Source organism: Daktulosphaira vitifoliae, unplaced genomic scaffold (genome assembly GCF_025091365.1).
Source record: "Daktulosphaira vitifoliae isolate Bord-2020 unplaced genomic scaffold, ASM2509136v1 Scaffold_4, whole genome shotgun sequence".
Taxonomy (NCBI): domain Eukaryota; kingdom Metazoa; phylum Arthropoda; class Insecta; order Hemiptera; family Phylloxeridae; genus Daktulosphaira; species Daktulosphaira vitifoliae.
Window position 1 is genome coordinate 6,599,691 of NW_026099575.1, and position 16,092 is coordinate 6,615,782.

Here is a 16,092-nt window from a genome sequence, read left to right on the forward strand (position 1 = left end):
TGTTCAATTTTTGAGAATATTGTCTTTGACTACATACGATTTGTGATCTTTTTACGTATCGTTAAAAGAAATCGGTTCAGTGAGAGCTGAGAAAAAGTGATAATAGACACAAAAAAAAAAAAATACAAAAACATATTATAGTAAAATTAATATCTTCTCAGCTTCGCTTCGAAGCTAAAATACTGACAATTCACAAAAAAAAAAACGAAATCATTTCAAACTTTCATTATTTAATATTAATTCTATTCAAAGCTCACAATAATAAATTTTATATTAATATTCTGATTATTAGTTTATAATATTAATATTATTCATTAACTATTCAGATTTTACTTTTGTTTGTTTCATACATTTAAATATGAATTTATTGATGTATTTAAGTATATTGTACAACATGTAAGACGCTATTAAAATTGCTAAAATTATCACTGCAAAGATATCAATTAAAAAGTATTGATACCACTTTAAATCAATAGCCTGAGATTTTAAATGAGGCGCTCCCTTATGACGAATCACATACTCAGTCCAATACACAACTGAATCTACAGGAGTCATAGGTCTATCTTTAAATCTTGCTGATACAATTTTAGCATTATTGGTATACCTAAAATGCATTAATATTAAAAAAATTACTTTTTTAATAAATACATTTATTTTAATCACTCACTTTGTTCTATTAACTAGTTCAATTATAGCTAGATATAATTGTTCTTGTGTAAATGTTAATAAATCCAAAGAAAGCGCCATTCCATTTTCGACTAAGTTGTCGATGTTTCTTGGTTGATCATAGAGCAAAGGAAATCCAAGTACTGGAACACCAGCATCAACAGCTTCATACACTCCTGATATACCACCATGGCTAATAAATAGCTTAACTTTTGGATGTACTAATAATATTTGAATTATTTAAAATGTAAATAAAATGTAAGTGTTTAACTTACACAAAATGTCACGTTGTGGAAACCATTTTTTAATCATCACATTTGCTGGTTTGTCATCCATTTCACCCTCAAATTTCCATAAAATTCTTTGGGGTACTTTAGCCAACGCATCTTTAAATGAGTTTAAAATATCTTTTGGTAGCGTAGACATTGTTACAACAGATCCAAATGTAAAGTAAATAACTCCATAAGGTGAAGATTCTATGAAGTCTAAGATATCCTATAAGAAGTAATAGTTTTGTGATTATAATTAAATTGAATAACTTTAATTAAAATATTTATTAATTTGATTATATATATTTGTATCCTTCGTTTTAATATTCACATTAATTACAAGTATCTATGTTTTAAATAAGATAAATTCTTGAATTGAAAATAATTATCTTAGTTTGAATGAGAGAATACATTTACATATAAATAACTATCATAAATTTTTATTTCTATTTTTAATATAATATATTACTGTACTAAATACATATATTTATATATACATACTAAAAATTAATATTATAATTATTTAGTATTGTTAGTGTTATAATATATGACATACGTTAGGAATTCCAGCTTGCACGCCTAAATATATACCTTCTATTTGAATGGCACTAGGCACGACAGGTTGACAAACTCAAAGCTATAAAACAAGAGTTTCAATTTATGGCGAAAAAAGGATTTGCCACCTATCAAACAGGACGTGAGCAAGTCCATTACATTTGTATAAAAATTTAATGGTGATTGCAAGCCACACAGTCACTACCGTAGATTGAATTTTAAAACTGTAACTGATGGATATCTATTGCCACACATACATGATATATAATAAATTATTTTAGCTTCGATGCGAAGCTGAGAAGGTATTAATTTTACTATGATGTGTTTTTTTATTATTATTATTTTTTTTTTTGTGTTTGTGAACGCTCAATCTCAGCTCTCGCTGGACCGATTTTGATGGACAATACGTCAAAAGATCCCAAATTGTATCCAGTCGAAGACATTACCCTCAGAAGTTGAAAAAAATTCCCTCGTTCCACGTAAACGGGGGAAATCCCCCAAAAAATTACAAATTTAAAAATCGCTAATTTTCGACATCTTTTCAATTCTTTTTACCTAAAATTGTCATAACTTTTTTAAAAATGACTGAATTAATATAATTTTTTTTTTATAGATACCTTAGGTATTTACTTATCATTTTATATACTTTTGTGAACATTTGACACTTTACCAGCCCACATGAAGGGTTTCAAAATGGTAATTTTTTACAAAAAAATAAACTTTTTCAACTTAATTTTTGAAAATGTTGAAAATAACTTGTAAAAGACTGGTAAAAAAGTTATCAACTAGTCAATTCCTTGAATAGATCATTAAAATTCAATAGATCTATTAAAAATAAAATAGTTTATTATGTGTATTTTCACTTCAAAAAATAAAGTTGATACCCTTATTAAGTGTAAGGAATGAACATAAAAAATACCTTATGATTGATAATTTGAAAAACATCTAAAAAATGAATTTTAATATTAAAAATTTTTTAATAATTAAGTGGATTGTGATAAATGAATTATTCTGTATATTATTTTATTTATTATCATACTTCAATTTGTATACATACTAGTAGTTATTATAAATTACGTACATTCGGTATTTTAGTTGGTGACTTTAAATGAATACCTCCAATTTGTATGGTACTAGGCATAATTGGTCGAGATGGTTCAGTGATATAGTGCGTGTTTTGAAATATAATTGAAGGTTTAATGTGTTTCATTCCATAATACCATTTTAGAGATGTATATTTAATACAAAATTCGTCATATTGAAGACGTATTGCTGTGTAAATATAGAGAATTAAATTTGAAAATCTATTTAGAAATAATTTATTTGGATTTGCGTTTTGAGAAAACATATGGCTGACATAAGCAGGATTGAGAATTTGTCCTGTAAATGTTCTCTCCATAAATGTATAAGTGGGTGATCCTATTACATGAACCATTGGTACATCTAATTCTGAAGCTATTATAGATTGACAATCTAATGATAATGGTTCTATAAATAAAATGTCATAATTAAAATTAATTTTCTTTTTTAAAATATCTTGAAATATTTTATGGCCAAAAAGAATATCGCAATTTATTTTGCTCATTTCTGAAAGACTTGGAACAATATTTTGTGGACTTTGCCACTCTGCTATTGCATTCATTGTATCCATGTTAGTTAATATTGGAGTGTCATTAGACATATCAACCTCTGTGTAATTAGTTCTATTTCCATCTAACAAAGGTGTAAATACAGTAACTTCATGACCATGTTCAACCAATGCTTTTAAAACAGCGCTAAAGAAATTCCAACAACTTTTAGATGCAATTGTCTCTACTGCTAAAATACGAGCGCCTTGTGTTGATTTGATCATTAATATAATTGTAAAAATCATTGAAATTATAAAATATTTAAAAGAAAATTTCATTTTAACAAATGACACAATCGCGAAAAGAAAACTTATTATTGATCGATTTAATATAGTATATTAAATTATTGCTATTAAATGTTATTTAATGGTAATAGTTTTACTGAAGCAATTTAAAATGTTATTGTGAAACAATCTTTTGCGATAAAATTTTCAAATGGAGTTTGTTTTTCAGATATGAATTTCCTTAATTTTTTTTTGTTTCATGATCAAGGTTTAAAACTCAAATGATGTATTAATTATCCATTTTTAATGTATTATACTATATTAAAAACATAATATATAATAATTTATATATATATATATATTAGTATAATGTTTTCTAGATAAGCATAATTAACATGAATAGATAAAATATAATGATTTATAATAAAACAAGTACTTAAAAAATATAGTAAAGTAATTTTTGTACGAATAATTGTTAAATTAGTTATACTTCTGTAAATTATAGACTATTTAAATATTCGAAAAAATATAGATCTAATACTAGTCAGAGTATATACTTTTGTTTGAATAATAAAATTGAAAGAAAATTATTATGTAGATCATGTTAAACAATTACAAAATTGTTACAGTCGAATATCTAATATTTTAATATGATTATAACATGTAATAATTTAATCAATATTAATCATTAAATTAATAAATACTGTGCTTCCAAAAAATAACATAATTTTCTTTAACTTACCTTAATATTAAAGTTTTCGTATAAAATTATTCATATTGCGTAAATAACTCAAAAAATATTACTCATTATAAATTTATTAATACGTATTATTATCTTGAATTATATTAAATATAACAATTATCACGAGAATATAATTTCAACGCTCGAATTATTTTAATTACACTCTTCAACAACCTTACATCGTATAGAAAAGTATTAATTTTTAAACTGAGTGTAACTAATAGTTTCAGGTTTTGAAAAAGTTAGTTACACAGTATTGTTAGTAATTACCAGAGTTATAATTTAAAAAAACGGTAGCACAGTGTGGTTACGGCACAGTGTGATGTGGCATAGATGGGACAAGTATAGATGATATCTGACAGTGATTAAAACCACTATCATAAAAAGCGTTTCGATGCAAATCTGTAGATAGTGTTAATTTTAAAAAATTGGTGGATTATACCAAAAAGCAAAATTAATTTCTATTTCCTTTATTATTAAAGGATTAGTAGTATAATATATGACTATATATATATTTGTAATATATAAATATATAAAGAGAAATAGATTTATTTAAAAAAAAACTATGCTGAATGAAAGAGGTATATAAATAGTATTTATCATAAAAGATTGTATTGATCCACACATTTATTAGCATTTTATAGCAATTAAATATAGTGTAAGATTTCAAAACAAAAAAATTTTTTTTTTAAATTATTACAGATTTTGATTTTTAATACATCAGATATAATCAATACAAATTATAATTTTTTAACTATTTTTTTGGTCATTTAAAGTTAATTATTTTAAAGTTAATAATAAAAAAAATGAATTTGTTACCATTACTTCAATTTTAGAATTTAAATTATTAAATAGAAAATTTTTTGAGAACTGAAAAAATAAAAGAGAGCCACAAAAAAAAATAATAATATAGTAAAATAATTTTGATATAAATAAGAAATTTCTTCAAACTAGAGGAGACAACAGTGATTGTATTGTTCTATACATTTATCAAAAAGTTATAGATATATAAAGTTAAAAAACCCAGTACAGTGGGGACGTGGCATAGTTGGATCCAGTATACATGGTATCTGACAGTGATTAAAATCACTATCATAAAAAAATGTTTGAAAAAGTTATAGCAGTTTTAAGTAAAAAAAATTGAAAAAAAATGTCAAAAATTAGCGATTTTTTATTTTTTTGGAGTTTTTAGTAAAATAAATAGATAATTGAAAATTACCATATGATATTCTTCCATAATAGATTTCCCCGAAATTTTTTATATCATTTTTTAAATATAAAAATTGAAAGTAGATCTTATAACTAAACATTTGTAATATGGTGATTAAAAAAGTAATATAATTATTTATTTTTTACCAATTTATAATTATATTAGCTTTTTAAATATTTTATTTTTATACCAAATAATTTTGTGAAAAAATAAATTATTATTAAAACATGAAAATTCTGTTAATCAGTTTTTTGTTTCACATAATTTTTAAAAATTAATTTAACAACGATATTAAGTGTTTTGTATAAAATAAAAAAACTAGACAATAATATCAAAATTATACAACCAATAATATCCATTAAAAAGTATTGATACCACTTCAAATCAAGAGCGTGAGATTTTAAATGAGTTGCTCCTTTATGACGAATGACATATTCGGTCCAATACACAACTAATTTTTCAGGAGACATGGGTCGATCCTTAAATGTCTTTGATATAAATTTAGCATTTACAGTATATCTAAATTATACAGCATTAATTATTTTATAGCTTATTTAACATTTATATTGATTTACTTTGTATTATTAATCATTTCAGTAATGGCCCAATGTAATTGTTTTTGTGTTAATGTTAACAAATCTAAAGACAGTGCCATTCCATTTTTAACTAAGTTATCAATGTTTCTTGGTTGATCATAGAATAATGGAAAACCAAGGACAGGGACACCTGCATCCACTGCTTCATACACTCCTGATATACCACCATGGCTAATAAATAATTTAATATTTGGATGCACTAAAATTATGAATATTATACAAAAATTTGATACTATTATTCTTAAATTGGTATTATTTATAAGTTTAATTATTAAAAACTTACATAAAATATCTCTCTGAGGAAACCATTTTTTTATCATTACATTAGTTGGCATATTTTCCATCTCGCCCTCATACTTCCATAAAACTCTTTGTGGAAGTTTTGCTAATGTTTCTTTAAATGCGTTCTCAATATATTTTGGTGAAGTTGACATTTTAACAACTGATCCGAAAGTAATAAAAATAACACCATGAGGCGAATTTTCGATAAACTCCAAGATATCCTAAAAAAAGTTATATTCATGGAGAAATGTTACCTGGTATTATGCCAGGTAACATTTATTAGAATAAAGGATTATTATAATCTAATTAAAAATGATACTAATATTTTGTCATAATTTGTTTGTGAGGACATTTAATATTATTTTAATAATAATTTATTTTAAAAAAATCTACTTGTAATCTTTTCATAAAATAAACTAATATCACAAATTTTATTCCCGAAGTTAAATAAAAATAATCGATTAACACCAACATTCAAAGTACAAAATAATATTTTAATATCAAACATTATTTTTTTTTTTCATATAAAAAAGGTGTATTACACATCTTCATTTTATAACGCTGACTAACATGTAAATTATTGAAAGTAGCTATTAATAAGAAATATTTAATTTTGATTTACTTTTGGAATACTTTGATGTTCTTTTAAATGTATTCCACCAATTTGTATGACACTAGGAACAAATGGTCTGGATATTTCTGTTACAAAATGAGTGTTTTGAAATATTATGGATGGTTTAGATATGTTTACTTTATCATAATCCTTAATATTAAAATTGACTGATTTAACTTCATTTAACTGTGTTTGGATAGATACATAAACAAACAAAATAAAGTTTGAAAATCTATGAAGAAAAGATCGTGCTGGAGACGAGTAATGAGAAAACAAATGACCAACATAAGATGGATTGAGCATGTGCCCAGTAAAGGTTCTTTCCATATGACTGATGGTTGGTGAGGGCACTATATAAATCAGAGGAATTTTTAATTTCGTTGCTATTGGTGCTAAACATTCTGTCCACAATGGTTCTATTAAAGCAATATCAAAGCCAGAGTTAGATCCAGTATTTATTATTTGCTTCATTTGTTTATGATTATAAATTAAATCACAATACAATCTAGATATATCAACTAGTTTTGGTACTAAATTTATTGGATGTTGAAAATTTTCAAGTGTATCGATTAATCCCAGATTAGTTTTTACTGGTATGTCTTGTGATATATCTATCTCAGTATAATTATGCCTTTCTCCGTCTAAAAAAGGTGTAAATACAGTTACTTGGTGGCCGACATCAGTTAATGCTTGCAGCACAGCTTTCATAAAATTCCAATGACTTTTTCCAGCAATTGGTTCCACTGCCAATATTCGAGCTCCACTAACAGTCGACAAAAATGACAGTAATAGTGCTAAGTATAATTTAATAAAAATCATTGAGTTCTTCTTAGTATACCACATGTCAAACATTAAATTTGAAAGACTGTAGACTGATGCTATAATGAACTATTGTAACTAAAGGCAAACACTTGTTACGTTTTTTTCTGAAGGTTGTGAATACAATTAATTGTTAAGTATAGTAATTAGTAATTAGAAAGATACTTATTAATTAAAAACTCTACAGTTAATTTCTAATGTCATTCAATTGTTTTCCATACTATTAAAAAAACATCAACTAATTAAATATTATTATGAGCCATTGAAACCAGAATTAGAAACCGAAACTATTTTAGTTTTTCAAACATTTTTATCATATGTAAAAGTTTATCTATATTGATTTTTTTTGTACAATTTGTTAACAATTATAAAAACCAAAAATATTATTAAATCGATCATAAACCCTTAACTATACGTTAAATACGACCACATAGAAATAAAATCCATAATTAACCAATTTTGACTAATAAAATATAAAATCATTATTTAATTTATATAAAATATTATTTTATAATAAAATATTTATATAAAATTGATTATATAAAATATTTTTTATTTACAAAAATTTTAAAATCTCAATAGTTTCTGAGAAATAATGTGTCTTACTAGATTTTGATTACTATGTATATTTTTGGTTAATTATGGTTTTTAAATTTTTATAAGTAATAAAATAGATTCAGTTAATATTCAAAGAAGGCCTCATGATATTTTTGATTTCTATTATCACTTTTCAATATGTGCTATAAAAGATTCGATACAGATGTATTAAATTATTGAATGAAAGAAAAATTGTTAAATTCCGAAATTATTTTGGCTCCTACTTCAGATTGAAACGTAACATATATTATTAATTTCACCAGTAATAGAAAAATGGATTACTATTATTAATTTTTAGAAAAAATAATTTTTAAGAGTATCATTTTTTCTGTAATACAGTTAAATGTTTTTAAATAATTTATCTAGCATCATATCATTATTTTTAAATAGGGATACCTATTCCTGACAAATTATTTATTTTAAAAATATATTTTGATTTTTTTTACAAATATACAAGTATAATAAATACATATATCATTCAAATTTTATATATTTAATCTTAAATTAAAAAAAAACAAAACAAAAACTATAATATTAATATGTAACTTGTGATTACATAAATAAGGTCATGTAAAGTAGGAAGTAGTGTTTATAAGTGTAAGTGTAGAGTAATGCAGTTAAAAAAGCTATCATTAAAAAATTTAAACTAATAAATTAAAGCCTCAATAACAAATAAATACATATCAAACAAGTTTGTTTTGATATCTTTATTTTGTTTTCATGAACAGTAATTGTAGGTAAAAAAAAAAAAAGTTTATTTTTTCTAATCGAAAAAATAAATTATGTTTTAGTCATCTTCTCTTGAATTTTTAGTTTCGATGCAAAGTTGAGAAGCATTAAGTTTAGTATAATGTGTTTTTTTTTTACCACTTTTTCTCAGCTCTTACTGGACAGATTTTTTTGAACAATACGTCAAAAGATCACAAATTGTATCTATTCGAAAAAATTACTCTTAAAAATTGAAAAAATTCCCTTACTTCCCGTAAATGAGGGAAATCTCCAGAAAAATTACAAATTTAATAATCGCTAATTTTACTTAATGGCCATAACTTATTGAAAAATAGATGAATAAAAATAATTTTTTTGTTTATAGATAAATACATTAGATATTTACCTATCATTTGGTTATATTTTTTATATATGGTATATTTTTTTTGTAAATCTGATCCTTCACCAACCCACAGTAAGGATTCAAAATTATAACTTTTTCAATTTAACTTTTGAAAGTGTTACAGAAATACTGACACTTTATATATATATATATATATATATATCAAATTAAAGCTTATGTAATTAACATCAAAGTTTTAAGAAAAAATTTAAACTTTAATTTGTCTTCATGGTGAAAATGGCTACCGTATTAAAAAATACGTCATTTTTGTGTTATAATTTTCTATTTTTTATTTTATTTTATTTTAAAATACCTTACAAAGGATTTTGAGTTAGAAAAAAAATTTATATTCAAAAACTTCAACGAATATCAACAGATATTCAACACTGTAGTTCCCCCTCCCACATAGCAATGAAATATTTCTAGAATATTCCTAGAATATTTATTTTTGATATTAAAATATTTCTAGAATATAACCAGAATATATTGAAATATTCTCACAATGTTCTCAGAATATACTTTGGCAGCGAATATTACATTCTCACAATATTTTAAAAGTATATTTCTAAAATGTTATAAAAAATATATTGTGACAATATTTTTAAAATGTTTTATAAATATATTAAAAAAATGCAAAAAAATAGATCACTACGCGGGATTTGAACCCTGTACTTCTAGCGCTTCGGACTCGTACGTGACCCATTGACCCATGGGTTGCTTCGAAAGAAAATAGGATAAAAAAGACTATTTAAGGTAATTAAAATGGTTATTTGTCAAGTAATTTTTTTTGTTTAAAAAAATTCAAAGTAAATACAATTTTATATTCAATTTAGATTAGATTCATATAATTTTTTTGAAAATCGGCGATCCCATCACCATGATTTCTCCTTGTAAGTTAGAAACTGACTATTATTGTTGATAATATAGAAATATATTCTAACTATAATAAAAAAACTTTTTAGGATTTTTAGTTTCACAGGACAATAATAAGATATAATTGCGTTGATAAAACTAAAAAAATTTTAACTCGATAGGCCTGCAAATAATAGCAACAAGGGTTTTTTACTGTCCCTAACTTACTTAGCTTAATTGAATTAAGTTAATTAAAATTGATACTAATTAGAGAAAATGGCTGTTTACTTATTAAAGATTTAGGAATATGTATATATAATACATAAGTATTATATAACAAGATACCAATATCATCCAAAGATGTAACTAAAGGGAGAAAAGAGGATGGCTTGTGTCTCTTAAGTTACCTCAGTTGGCCAACAAGATATATATTTATAATATTTAAAAAATTATATTGATAATATATTCAACAAATATTTCAAGTTAAATATTCTATATTTATTTTAATTAATATATTTTCATAATATTTATAAGCAAATATTTAAAAAGATATTTTTTAAGCACATTGTAGAAATATTTTCGGTGTAATATACTGTATTTATTCTCTTTAATATATTATCAAAATATACATAAACAAATATTTAAAAAATTATATTGTGAGCATATTATGAAAATATTTCAATAGAATATATTTTTTATTATGTTTAAGAGATATTGTCACAATATTTTATTCAAAATATTTTAAAAAGTATTTTGTAAGAATATTTTGACAATATTAATATATTGAAATTGCTATGTGGGCTAGTGAGGAGAAATTTGTTATTCATATTAAAATAATTTTACTATAGATTTCTTTTTTATGGCTGTTATTTATTTTCTAAGGTATTTACACGAAGTTTTGTAAAACATATGATACTTGATCCTCCATACTATGAAGATATATTCTAATTGAATTATTAAAAAAAAACCAGCGTTAAAAAGGTAAAAAGATTATTACTTTGTAATACTGCTAAGTTTTAAATTAAATAATAATACATTTTAATTAATTTTCATTAATCATTTGATTAAGTCAGTACGCACCTCTGGTATTTTTCCAGCAGGTTTAAGGTGTATCCCGCCTAATTGAACAACATTAGGGGAGTAAGGCCGTGAAGGTTCTGTAATAGTATGTGTATTTACAAACAATATAGTTGGCTTGATTGGGTTCTCAACATCAAATGATTTTGGATTGGCATGACTAAGCTTACTGTTCAAGAATTTCATTGTGAAAATACTAAAAAATAACAAAACTGCATTACTTAAACGTTCATTGAACGATTTTGGAGTCGCCGTTTTAGCCATTATATTAGATATAACAGTTGGATTTGATAAATGACCAGTGAACTCCATTTCCATGTAAGTAATCATTGGTGTAGGAATTACGTATACAAGTGGAATTTTCAATTTCAAAGCGAAATAAGATCCACATTCAGACGCCATAGGCTCTAAAAGAACTATATCAAATCGACCATGATTCTTCAATATGTTTTGAATTCGTGTATCATCAAAAAGTAAATTACAGTGAGCTCTTGTCATTTCGGGAATGTGTAGCATTAAGTGAAAAGGTCCATTATAGACTAATGAGTCTTTTACCATTAGACCTACTTTTAAAGGTATAATCTTTGACAAGTCAATTTCAGTATAGTTTTCTCGATGACCATCCAGAAATGGAGTAAAAACCGTTACCTGATGTCCGCGTTCTGTAAGTGGCAATAATACAGCTCTCATAAAATTCCAATGACTTATCCCACCTCTCATTTCTATAGCCAAAATCCGTGCACATTCTAACTGAGATATCATACAAGATATAAAAATAATAGAATAAAATAATAAGAATTTAAGTTTGTGTTCCATTGTAGGAGTTTTAAATATCAACTAATATCAAAGTAAATATACATATTACTTATAAGTTATACCTTTTGAAATTAATTTCAATCAAAATGATTAACTAAAATCAGATTATTTTAACGGAAATATTTAATAACATCACAAGCCTAAATTTTTATTAATGAATGGAAAGTTATTATCAACATTTCTATATATTAAATGATTAGATTTATTAAGTGTATATTATTAATAATTTATCTAGAAAAATATAGTTAGGCGCAAATTGAAATTTTAATGAACCAATTAATTCCATGAATAATAATATTATTTATATAAAAAACTACTTCAATTTCAATATTAGTTTTTATTATTTTAAAATTTTAGATATAAATTTAGTAACTACTATAATTATATTACTAAATACAAAATTTAATTAGTTGCAATCAGGTCTCAAAATTTATAATTATTTGAAATGATTTCTTGTTATATGATCATGAACATTTTTCAATTTTTTATTGTAAAGTCAAGTAAATATCAGTTTTATTTTATTTTAAAATATTCATAAAAGTCAAAAAAGAATTTGATATAATTTATATAAAATAAATAATAATGAAAAAATTATTATTGACATAACATCTAATAAGAAATACTGATACCATGACAATTTTAAAGCTTGTAATTCTAAATAAACAATGGAATAAAAAATTCTTACTAACTATTATATCAAGAATCATATGTTATTAAAAATGTAAAAAAAAAAGTTTGTTTTAATATTTTAATTATTTTGGAAGAAATTAACAAACAATATTTTAACATTAAATTGTCAGTTTTGTTTTATTATACATTTTTTTTAATATCTCGGAAAAAAATTCTATTTAACTTGAATAAGATATACAAAATAAATAATAATGGAAAAACTATTACAGATATAACATCCAATAAGAAAAACTGATACCATGACAGTTTTAAAGCTTGTAATTTTAAATGAGGCGCACCTTTGTGTCGTATGACATAGTCAGTCCAATAAACTACCGTTTCAGCTGGAGACATGTGTCGGTCTTTGAATTGAATAGATATTTCTTTAGCATTTTTCGTATACCTATAAAGTTAAAAACATAAAATTATAAATTATTATTTATATAATTTTAATGATTTTAAAAGTATAATAAGTTCATCTTAGCACTTATAAAATCATTACTGCTTAAATATACTATATAAAAATTATTTATACGTTTCATCATTTATTATTTTATTGATAGCATCAAATAAGGTTTCCTTTGTAACTGAAAACAAATCCATGCTAATTGCCATTCCAATATCAACTAAGTTCGCCATATTTCTTGGTTGGTCATAAAATATAGGAAAACCAAGCACTGGGATGCCTGCATCAACAGCTTCATACATTCCCGAAATACCACCGTGACTAATAAATAATTTTACTTTCGGGTGCACTATTATCAAACGTTAATATTTAAAAAAATTTAATTTACGCGTATTTATCTATATGCTTCTTAATAATACAAACAGAGAATATCTCGTTGTGGAAACCATTTTTTTGTCATCACATTGGCTGGTTTATCTTTCATTTCACCTTCGTATTTCCAGAGGACTCTTTGTGGAAGTTGTGCAATAGCTTCTTTGAATGCTTTTTCAATTTTTTCTGGTAGCGTTGACATAGACAAAGAAGAACCAAAAGAGAAAAATATAACACCTTCATTAGAGCTTTCAATAAATTCATAGATATCCTACCAAAATAACACCAAAATAAGTCAATTTTCTTTCAATCAATATATTTTCATTATTTAAACATTTTAATAAAATAATGAATGCAGTTCATTATTTTAGTTCCACTTGAAATTAATAACAAAATTATTATTCATCAAAGTTTTTTAAAACGAATCCCCAATTTTTTTTGTTAAATAATATTTTTTATAAAAGTATACTAAATAAAGAGTTATTTTCTTTTTAACCATAAAAAATATCAATTTAACAGTAAAAATATATTTTTTTGTAATTATTAACGAAAGGTTGTACTACGTAGTAATATTATTCATATTGTGATAAAAAAATAACGTCGCTAAACACTACTCTGTTTTTCACAATTTCTATATCTTTAAATGCTAACGCCTAAAAAATAATATTACACAACTAGTTATCGACATGTCATAATTTTATGTTCTTATTTAACTTATATTAGATAACCCTAAAAATTACATTTAATAACAAAAAATGTTTGCAATTAACTTAATATTTCATAAAAACTTAATGTAAACAAATAAATAAAATCCTATAAAAATAATTAATCTATAATAGAGGAAGTATTGAAAAAAACAATAGAAAATAAAAATATAAATATAAATATTTTTTACCCAAACACAATTTTTCTGTTATAACCACAATAGTTTACTTTAAGTTACAAAGTGTAAATTTATGAAAACAATTTGTAATTTAAAAAAATCGGTTGCATAATTGAATCAATATATTCAATGATTCACATGAAATTAAAATATTACTCACTTCTGGTATTTCTTTAGGCGTCTTCAAGTGAATTCCACCAACATTAATAACATTAGGTTGTAATACTTTAGGAACATCGGTTATAGGATTTCCATTTACAAAAATTAATGAGGGATCATGTTTTAATTCTTCAATATCATACATTTTTTTATTATATAAATTTTGCACTGTATTTACCAACCAAGGAATCGTAATAGTCGTCAAAAATAACACAGTGTTAGATAATCTATCGTAAAATCCATTTGGTATTCTCTTTGGATACGAAAAATGTGATTCATAAGATGGATTATAGTAGAGACCCGTGTATAGTGGCATTGATTGTGTTGGTATTGGTGTCGGCACAACATATATTTGAGGAATTCCTAGTTTATGACCTATAAATGCCGTACATGAAGACCAAAACGGTTCCAATACAATTATATCAAATTTTTGTTCACCACGAATAATTTTCTTAACAAACTCATGATCTATCAGTCTATCACAAAACTTTCGTTGATATATAGTTAAAAGTAATAGACTCATAATTGGATTTTTGAAAAATTTAAACATAAATGTTATATCCAAATCCAAAATTAAGTAGTGCAGTGATTCACTGTTTATTTCTGTGTAGTTTTCACGATTTCCGTCCAAAAATGGTGTCAATACAGTGACTTCGTGTTCGGTGGATAACTCATTCAATACTGAACTTAAAAAATTCCAATGAGATTTGCCAGCTATTGATTCAATTGACAATATCTTAGCTCCATTACATAGCATAAAGTAATGTAAGATAAATATTATGTAAATGCTCACAAAATTCATCGTGTAAAAAAATATTGAGCTAGTTTTAAAAATGAAAATAAATTTAACTTCTAAAATAAATTCAACTTTGAAAATTAAAGTATTAGGTCTGCTAATATTGAAAGTATTTAATTTTACATTAATATTTTAGCATGAATTTCACTTACTTAAATATACCGTATAATAATCAAGTTGATTTATTCCACGCCTATCATCTTACACAGTATTGAAAAATTTAATTAAAACAACTTTTTAATATATATTAAAGTACGCCTTTGGCAAAAGAAGATAAGCTTCCGTTACATCAATTTATTTTTATACTGCATTATTATAAAAAGTTTTTCTCCTTTAATATGAAACAATTGATAATTCAACTATAAAATACTAACCTTGATGAACTTATGTTAAAGAATCACTAATAACGGTTTTAATTATTAGACAAATATTTCATTGGAATATATAGTACGATGTGAAGGGCCGCTCCAAATTTAAAAAATATGGAAATAGTGTTAATTAAATATGCCAACTGAATTTTTCTTTTTTTTATTGTATAATCTTATTTATAATTCTTTATTGAAAAGTAATCCCCTTATGCATACAAAAATGGATGGCTAAAACAATAATTTTTTTTAATATAGGGATGTTACAACTCACAACCTCTTTATGATGGCTCTAGATAGTGATAAATGTGTATATTAATGCTCATTATTATTAAAATGATACAAATTCAAATACATATTAAGAAATAAAAGAGTCTAAAATTTA

The 16,092-nt window shown here is 24.1% G+C and overlaps 3 protein-coding genes across 3 annotated transcripts; all 3 read right to left on the minus strand.

Moving 5' to 3' along the window:
- Positions 1 to 228: 228 nt before the first annotated feature.
- Positions 229 to 7,675, minus strand: LOC126904011 (uncharacterized). Its single transcript, XM_050682634.1, has 8 exons — positions 6,795 to 7,675; positions 6,174 to 6,393; positions 5,870 to 6,089; positions 5,537 to 5,813; positions 2,572 to 3,456; positions 942 to 1,161; positions 668 to 887; positions 229 to 604 (listed from the first exon to the last, which is right to left on the minus strand). Exons 1-8 carry the CDS (start codon positions 7,635 to 7,637, stop codon positions 319 to 321), a joined length of 3,171 nt encoding a protein of 1,056 aa, XP_050538591.1. The 5' UTR covers positions 7,638 to 7,675; the 3' UTR covers positions 229 to 318.
- Positions 7,676 to 11,220: 3,545 nt separating this feature from the next.
- On the minus strand, positions 11,221 to 12,003 carry LOC126904012 (UDP-glucosyltransferase 2-like). The gene has a single exon (XM_050682635.1). The coding sequence runs from the start codon at positions 12,001 to 12,003 to the stop codon at positions 11,221 to 11,223; it is 783 nt and encodes a 260-aa protein (XP_050538592.1).
- A 731-nt stretch (positions 12,004 to 12,734) lies between these two features.
- LOC126904127 (UDP-glucosyltransferase 2-like) lies at positions 12,735 to 15,627 on the minus strand. Its single transcript, XM_050682864.1, has 4 exons — positions 14,548 to 15,627; positions 13,556 to 13,775; positions 13,262 to 13,481; positions 12,735 to 13,129 (listed from the first exon to the last, which is right to left on the minus strand). The coding sequence occupies exons 1-4, from the start codon at positions 15,346 to 15,348 to the stop codon at positions 12,868 to 12,870; spliced, it is 1,503 nt and encodes a 500-aa protein (XP_050538821.1). The 5' UTR covers positions 15,349 to 15,627; the 3' UTR covers positions 12,735 to 12,867.
- Between the last annotated feature and the right edge of the window lie 465 nt (positions 15,628 to 16,092).